General features: G+C 36.9%; 1 protein-coding gene across 1 annotated transcript; it reads right to left on the reverse strand.

The window, feature by feature from the left end:
- Nucleotides 1-384: 384 nt before the first annotated feature.
- On the reverse strand, nucleotides 385-9,382 carry LOC127882182 (sacsin-like). The gene has a single exon (XM_052430675.1). It carries the CDS (start codon nucleotides 9,244-9,246, stop codon nucleotides 523-525), a length of 8,724 nt encoding a protein of 2,907 aa, XP_052286635.1. The 5' UTR covers nucleotides 9,247-9,382; the 3' UTR covers nucleotides 385-522.
- Between the last annotated feature and the right edge of the window lie 21 nt (nucleotides 9,383-9,403).

Here is a 9,403-nt window from a genome sequence, read left to right on the forward strand (position 1 = left end):
GGAAAGAAGTGATCTTTGGGTTGAACAGACAACCAATTCAATCGCAAATGAACTGATGTAAGGGGTATCATAAGCAAATAAGTTTGTATAACCTCTTTTCTGTATGATGAAGGTAAATAATCATGTTTTTCACTTTCCAATTTGCAGAAAACCCCCTTAACAAGCCATTCCCAATGTGCACCATTTACTTTTGATTTAAGAGGATAAATATTAACAACTTTTTCAACACTTTGTAAAACTGTTTTTTCACTCAAGTCATTACCAATACATGTGCTTGTGTAACGTTCCTTTAGTATATCGATGAGCTGTACATATGCTGTACTTATTACATCTTCTATCAGACATTTGTTCCAAAGAGTTTTCCCGCAATTTGATTCATCTGACGAATTCCATAAAGAGCGACGTGTTTCATGATTAAGGGCGAAATAGCCATGCACATACACTGGAAGTCCAGACTTCAAAGGAAGCGGCAAGAAACAAAACACATTATCCTGGTCATTAATGGTGCTATATTGTTCTTCGTTATATGCCACCCCCCCCAACAGGTAAAAGGGCAATAGAACCTCGAAGGATGTCTTCTTTCAACAAGGCTGGAAGTGTCTGGCTAAAACCTAATGTCTGCACAATTGTAAAGGTTTGTTTTGAAACAGACTTGCCATTCTCTTCATGCAACACGGTAATTCGAAACGATGATACATGCTGCTGACATTTTGTTACCAAATCCTTTGACTCTTTGTATGTCTTACACAAATCCCCATACTTGACTGAAAATTCAAGCAAAGTAGCTGTGCTGTCATCATCAAATGTTTTTCTCACACTCGAAAGGCATTTGTAATCACCAAGTTTTTTTTCAACTATCGATATATTTGTAATATTCTTCAAAAACAATAGTATTCTAGTCATGTACTGGCCGAATTCTTTCAGAAGGTCTTGAACTTTATCAACAGTGACAACATTAGAGCTAATTGAGCTTGGTTTCGTTCTTAATGGTAGCCGAAACATTGTACCTTTCCCAGATTGGAAGCAATGACCCTCATGAAAGCCACTGAACAAAGCCGGGTTTTGTTTGCGATACTCTTCCAGATTTGTCAGACGTTTACCTGGCTTGTTTTGATTTACTCCTGGGATTGTTTCAGCAATTGGGTCAAAAAAGCACAATGTTTTAAGATCTTCTCCAATTGTTAAGAATGTTGGTGTATCAGTTATATTATACACCACATTAAATCCAACCCCATACCTGCCCGTTTGGTAGGGATCATCACCTTTATTTCCAATTCCTAACCGTTGTATACCTATCAAATCAGCATTCGTGAAGGCACTGTTGTTATAAACACATAATGCAGGTCCTTGAATAGGCCGCATAGTCTTTGAAAGCAGATTTGTGTCAGCATGGAATTCATAATCCAGTAAAAAACACACTTCAGTACCACCTGCATCGTCTGCATTTTGAAGCAATTCTTTCAGAAGTTCTACTCCTAAGGGGTAACCTTCAATAAGTCTGTGTAAACGTGTTATTAATGGCTCGCATTGGTAAAAGTCTTCCATGCCTTCAATATCAACAGAGTTTTCTTCAAAATGTTTTAGCTTTTTCTTGCGCACCCCTATTGCCTTTGCTGTGTTCCTTGAAACATCACCATGAGCATAAATCATGCTATCACTTTTTGGAATGGAATCATCGTCATCAAAACAAAGCTTTTGACTTGGTTGCAGGATCATTTTTGTATCCGGAACATAAATTTCGCCTTCATTCTTTAAAATGTCATCAAAGATAAACCCCTCTTTAATAATAATGTGAGCGATACAGTTCAAAAGATTTACACATTGACGAAATTCCACTTCACTCAAACTCATTCCTTCTTTCACAATGTAAATATTTTCAAGAATTGAAATGAGTTGGTCAATTTTACAACTGTCCTTAATTTGTAAAACATTACATAATGTTGGATTGGCTGACAACGCTGTTTCCTTAAGAGTGTATATGTATGGCTTGCAATCAATCTCATGACATGACCGAAAAATGTTTAAGGGATTAACAAACACACTGCCTGCCAATATGGTTTTTTCACTAAAAAAATATTCCGCAATAATTTCTTGAATGGCTCCACCATGAGAACAGGCTTTTTCAATAAATGAATAAACATCTATAAGAGCTCTTTGCATTTGAAGCGTCGTTGTATTTCCAGAAAAAACAACCATCGTTTCCAATTGTTTCAATACAAGTTTTACGTGGGTTTCGTTGATGCTCTGCAACTGATTGATACCTAAATATTCAGTTGTGTTTGTACATAATGAATATAATTCATCAACTATGAGCGAATGGCAGCCAACAAGGTGTTTTGATTCTTTTGTGAACATCTGAATAGGACACGCAATAACGACAGGGCTTACTGCATTGTGATGTTCTTCACAAAATATCTGAGTGAATCCACTGCTTACTCCATGCCAGACATATTCCCAGTCTTGAGGCTTGTTTTGAACTACACAAAACCTGCAATTTTGTAATGTTTGTTTCAATGCAGATTGATTTTCAATTTCACTTAAATGAGACCGAATGTACTTCATAACACAAATGCTTCTCTGTGAAGCACAAAAGCAGCATGATTCATACAGGCTTGCAACTGTGTTGGCTCTCTCGATGAGCACATCATCACTTATAATGTTGAACATCATGCCCAATTTCTTTAACCTAATTATATAAACATGATCAATAAAAGGGGTTGTTGGAAAGTAGCCATCATTCTTCAAAAACATTTTGCACACATCCGAGTTTGGATCTACCAGATATTTAGGTGCTCGCAAAATGTTGTCAGGATCTGTTGGTATGCAGGCAGTGCATGATATCATTTCTTCAATGTCATTGTCAGGAGGCAAGGTAAGCGTGTAAGCCATGACTTTGTCCCTTAAGTTTTCGTGCTCTTGCTTTATATTATTAATATTTGGTAGAAAATGTTTCAATACAAAATCTTTGGCTGTTACAGTTTTGCTCATAATGACCTCTTCATTCACCTCTAATAGCCGTTCATAAATATCAATTGGAATGTCGACCATTATCTTCCCATCCATAAGGTAACCAAGCATTTCAAAAATTGCTTCTCCAAATGTTTCATTTTTTCTAACATCTGCGTGTAAGAACTGCACATTACTCAAAGATGTCAACTTGTCAGCAACTCTAAATATGCAGTACTTGTTTTCGTTATTGACAATTGTTTTATAAAAGCTTTCAATGAGCTTATGTTCTATTGACCCATTTGATTTTAAAGGCCACATACAATATGGATCACTGGAGGTATTGCATGAAAGAAGTTGTAGTAGGGCATCTACGATCATATCTGACATAATAGCTTCATTCCATTTTCCAAAGGATGAATCTTTATCATCCTCAGATATGCTTCTTAAATGTCTTCTATCTGAAGTCACACTGAACTGGGCATTAATATGAAAAGGGAAACTGCATTCAATTGGAAGAGGCAAGTAAAAAAAGTAATGCCCTTTTTGGAAGAAACACTTTGGTGCAATCTTCATGTCCACTATTGGCCATGAACGACGTTTTTCACAAGCAGCATCTGCGTAATCTTCTGCAATTAACGCCGCAACTGCACCTAAGGGGAGTGCACCTTTTTCCTTCTCAGAAATCAGTATTGTTTCACTATCCTTACCTGATGCCCAAGAAATGAGCCAATTTGAAACGCTTGATTGATTTTTCCCTTCCATTGACATATTCGCAGTAACAAACACATCTGTTGAAATAGTAACCTTTTGAACGCATTGGATTGGATTCTGCTGCAACGACCCTTCCTTTTTTCTGTAAGAAGATTCTATCATGATTGGGAGTTGTAAGTCTGTCGGTCCAAACTTTGCTTCATGTTTAACTACATGATGCATTAATCGCATGTTTGAAATGTTTTCTTTGTCATTTAAGTGGAATATTTTCAGCTCAGAAATATGCTGATTAAACAGAAACATATTTGGAGCCATTTCAACAATTTTTCGCAGTAAATCAACCATTTCTCCTTTTGTGTACACTTTATCACTGATTTGGTAACCACGAGTTCGTAATGGTAGTCTAAACAAAGTTCCCTTGAAAAATGGACTTTCTTGAGTGATTTGACAATCAAACACGCCTTCAAAAACATCAAACTGATGTTTCATTCGTCCCATCACTTTTAGATTTTTAGCTTTACTAAAATTTAACCGTATACCAGGACTTTTTCCTGGTAAAGCCTTTCTTAAGAATGTTGTATGAGGATCAAACATGACGAAATTTTCCCCTGAAATAAAACTAGGAACATCAGTAAGGTTGTAAACAGAACAAAATCCAAGACCAAACTTGCCGATCTTAGTAGTATCAAACTGTTTTGTTCCACCATTTAATTTTGTAATAGCAATTAAGTCATCTTCAGAAAACAAAGCATCATTGTACACCCATAGAGCAGGACCTTGGCATTCTGCTAGTTTTTCACTAATCAAATTAGAACGCAACATCTCGTTTTGCCGTTCATCGTAAAGCATGTACATTTTCCTTGCTCCAGCATCGTCTGCATTTTGAAACAGTTCTTTGCCTACAGCAAAACCGTCAACATATCCTTCCTCTAAAAGCACCTTTAATCGACGAGTTAACGGTTCATCTTGGCCCCATTCCTCGAATGCAAACGCATCTGACAACATCTGTTGCGTGATGGACCGTACTCCAAAGCGTTTGGCATGTTTCATCGGGACCTCGGAGTGAATAAAATTTACATTATTGTCATCTTCTCCAAGTGTGTCAAATTCATCGAAGCACAATTCTTTACTAGGGCGCAGAACTTTTAAAGTGTCAGGTACATAAATCACACGATTTATGTGTTTCTCTTTTTTTTGAGCTTCTTCCATAAGGTCATTCAAACACTTTAACAAATGAATCACCTGGTTAAGACAATTGTGGTCTAATGAACATTCTTGCTTGTCATGTTTAAGTTCATCTAACACTGACAACAGATCATCAATATCAAAAACAGGTTTAAAATCCAAAGTTTTAGATAAAGTGGAATACTTTTCTTCTCCGAGTGTAGTATTTTGCAAGGAAAACAAAAAGGGTGGGCAATGAACAACACTACTTTGAGCTACATGTAGCGTAAAAACAAAACAATGATCCACAAAAACAACTTTCTGGTTTTGTAATTTACTCTTGACAATGTTCTTCAAAAGGCTGTCATGGCATGCCTGATTCAAAAAATCGTAGAGTGGACGTACATGTTCTTCTTTTGTACAATTTTCTAATGAAAACATCTGCTGAATGACACAAACAACACTTTGCTCATTGTATGAAGCTGTCCTGACACCGATACGCTCAAAAAATCCATCAACGAATTTTCGACCAATTTGTTCATCACACATAATCAATGAACTGCAACAAAGCAGAGGCATGTCTTTTGCCAAATATATGTCACTGGGTGCGACAAATGCAGCTTGGTGCTCATTCGACTCATGTTTGAGACAACGTTTGTTCTTAAAAGCGATTTCGTCGCCTTTCCAAGCAAATTGCCAATTGTCAGGTTTAGTCATTACTGGTATAAATTGTATTTTCTTGAGTTTGCTAAACATGGACAGCATATGTACATTGGATTCAAGATATCCTAGAAAAGCAGAACAGCGTTGAAGGGCACAGACATGACATGTTTGATTTAACACCATCACACTGTTTGCTCGTTCGAGTATAAGATCTTCTGGAAGATTATCTTTCATCATTCCTAACTGGTCCAGTCTTTCGTACACTAATGGTTCCAAAAAGTTTTCAGTTGGAAATCTTTGGTCTTGATCATGAAATAGATCTGCTGTTCTGGATGAACGATCAATTAAATCATCAGGCTTTCTTAGAATTCCAATCCCTTGAGGCTGTGTTGGTATGCAGGCGTACTGTTTAATATTTTCAACTGTGTCATTGGCAAGGCTGCTCATTAAAATGCATTTCATAAGCTGATCTCTAGTCACAGTCAACTGCTCAGTCGCACTAAATTTATCTATATTTGGAAGAAAATAGTTAGTTACAAAACTATCAAGTGTTATTGTGTGAGCACGTATGTTTGATTTTTCACACTTTTTAAGGTGCATGTAGACTTGTTCTGGTACATCGACTAACGTCCGATTTTCTCCCACAGAAAGAACACAACACAGCACTTCAAAAACCAATCGCCCTAATGGTTCTGATTTTCTCAGACAGGGATCAATAAAACAGGCTCTGGAATATGATATTTTTGCATTGCCAACACAAAAAACACTCCGGTTTTGTGAAATAATATTGTTGTAAAAGCTTGTCAGGAATGCTTTCTCGTTGGGTGTGTTTTCAATTTGAGGCCAAGCACTGAAATGGCTGCAAATTCTGGCTCGATCACTCTCAAGTAACACAATTAATGCTTCAACAATTACATCAGACATAAGACATTCATTCCAATCTGAAACAGATGTGTTGGTGTCTTCTTTCGTTGCAGCTACAAAATGCCTCCTATCTGAAGTAACGCTGAACTGACCATTGATATGAAAATCAAAACTGTGCTTGATTGGAAGTGGTAGAAAAAAGAAGTATTGGCCCTGATTATCTTTACATTTAGTAGAAATTGAGCAATATTCGACAAAATCACGATATTGATTTTCCTCATTTGCTTCTGGCACTGCTACAGCACCAAGCGGTAATGCACCTTCTAAAGCAGCAGTCATCTGTAATGTTTTGCTTTGTTTACCAGTTGCCCAGGACACAATCCAAGAAGTTTGAAATTTGTTATCTCCTAGACTAAGACGTTGAGAGTTGGTTGTATGTGATTCAATCGTAACCTTTTGTAAGCACTTTAAGGGATAGGTTTCAAGAGAACTCGATTTTTTCTTTTCAACAGCAGCACAAACAATTGATGAACTGACAGATATTGGGGTCAAAAGGAAAGACTTCTTTTCTACCTGAAACACACGTTTCGGAACAGTGTCAGTGGAACTGGATTCAATGTGGTAAATTTCCAGCTTTGTGACAGACTGATTAAACAGAAACATGTCAGGTGCCATCTGGACTACCTTCGTCAACAGGTCCACAGTATCTTCATGATTATAAACTTTATTACTGATCTCACTTCCCCTTCGTCGGAGTGGTAATCTAAATAATGTACCTTCGTAATAAACATGATCTGTATTTGTGAGTTGACAATCAAATATATTGTTAAAAACTTCAAATTGATGACTCATACGTTTCCGAATCATTAAATTGTGTTTCCTTTGGAAATTAATTCTCAAGCCTGGACATTTCCCACCAGCCGATGTTCCCAAGAAACTGGTATGAGGATCAAATATTACAAAGCTGTCCCTTGAAACAAAAGATGGCACATCGGTTAAATTATACACTGCACAAAATCCTAATCCAAACTTCCCAATTTTTTTTGCATTATTCTGTTTTGTGGCTCCATTCAACTTGGTTATATTTTGAAAGTCTTCATCTGTGAATTCAGCGTCATTGTATACCCATACAGAAGGACCTTGAAAGTCTGCAAGACCTGGGCTAATAAGTTTTTTTCGATATTCAAGGTTTTGCCGTTCATCATAAAGAATGCGTAGTTTCGTTGCGCCCGCATCATCAGCATTTTGTAAGAGTTCTTTTGCTATGGAAAAACCATCAACATAACCTTCTTCTAGCAACACATGGATTCTACGAGTCAGTGGCTCTGCTTGACCCCATTCCTCAAAGGCATCAGCATCTGATAGCATCAACTGCCTTGCTGACTTTACATTCAGTGCATCCACAGTTGATTTTGGTACATCGGGATGAATAAAATAGAATTCAAGTTCGTCATCACATGGACTGAATCCTGGAAAATTATTTGCATCCAGGATAACACACATTTCTACATTTCGCAATTCCAATTTATTGTCTTCAGTTTGTACAGGACAGTAAATTTGCTGTCGCACAGTAGTATTTTGCAGGTCATTTCCAAAATCATCTTTAAGTTTGTTTAAAATGGATATCGAATCGTGAAGTCCTTCTAACACTTTGTCGGTATCTCTTTCAGCACCCCTTTTTATTTTGTCTAGAATTAACAAATATGTATGGAGATCCATTCTTGGCAAACAACCTAGTTCCAAAAACAAGCTTTTCATTCCTTGAAGTTCTTCTGGAAGAGGTTTTACATATCGAGGCAAATAAACATCTGATCCAGACTGATGTATGTAGACGCCAGCCAATGGTGAAAATCCATGTCCATTCCATATGCAACACTCTTCTTTGAATTTACTACGCCATAGATTCTTCAAGGTTTGCATGTGTTCGCATCCAACTTTAGAGTATTCGTTAAGAAAACTGTATATTTCTATGACCATTTTGAAGAATGTAGCCTTTTGGTCAACAGTGTATTTGCTTATTAATATCATCAAATGTTTGACGACTTCTTCTATTTGCGGCTTTTCATTCCAGGAAAAAAATCTTGCCAGATTCTCAAAGTTTGAACAATTATGAAGATAGCAAACTGATCCAATCACGTCAGAAAACTTAAGTGACTTCACCACAGAAGGCTTCACTAGAGACATCCTATCATCTCTGTTTTTCATTGGAATAGAACAGGGATACAACTCATCAGTGTCTATCAATATCCATTCCATATCAGCAAACTTTTCTAGTATTAAATGCTTATTTTCATTCAAATATTTCATTAAAGCTGCCGCTTTTCTTTGTGAAACCGCAGTTGAAAAGCTCTTTTCACACAATTTCTTCAGAGTGCGTGATATATCCTCGCTTGTTGTGTTGTTAACACTTTTTAAGCCAAGACTATGCAAGGCTTGCGTGGCAGTTTTGAGCGCATGTTCATCAAGAACTGGAAACACTGGTTCATCCTCAAATATGCTTTTTAAAATGACATCTTCAGGATCAAAGACATCGCTTGCCCGTTTAGCCAGACCATCATTAGTTTTTAAAAATGGTATTTCTCTTGCAGTAGTGTTTATCTTTATATCTGAAATTACCAACTGACAACGATATTTGAGACACCAAAACATTAAAGTTTGTGTATCTGCCTCTGAGTAGTGTGAAATGTTTTCCATGCTCTTGAGTATTAGTCTTTGCTCTTGAAGTAATTGACATCCCAATGCCTCGAGGAATGCTTTATGTCCTTGAGAATGTACAACAATCACTTCATTTGGAAAGTCAACAGGAAAGTCACGTATGTCGTATATATCATATCCAGAAACTAAGGAGGAATATTTGTCTATACAATCATTTACGCGTCTAGCCACCTTGAACATACTTAGTTTTTGCAAATTGTTCTTACATGCGGCAGAAAAGTTTGCAATGTTGAATGATGACAGAAAATCAAGCAACAATTCCTTCTGAGCACTGGTGGAGTTAGTGTTAAAAGCATTTATATTGGCATCTGTTAGTAGTTCCATGGTCTTTGTAATA

The sequence above is a fragment of the Dreissena polymorpha genome, chromosome 5 (assembly GCF_020536995.1).
Source record: "Dreissena polymorpha isolate Duluth1 chromosome 5, UMN_Dpol_1.0, whole genome shotgun sequence".
NCBI classification, from domain to species: domain Eukaryota; kingdom Metazoa; phylum Mollusca; class Bivalvia; order Myida; family Dreissenidae; genus Dreissena; species Dreissena polymorpha.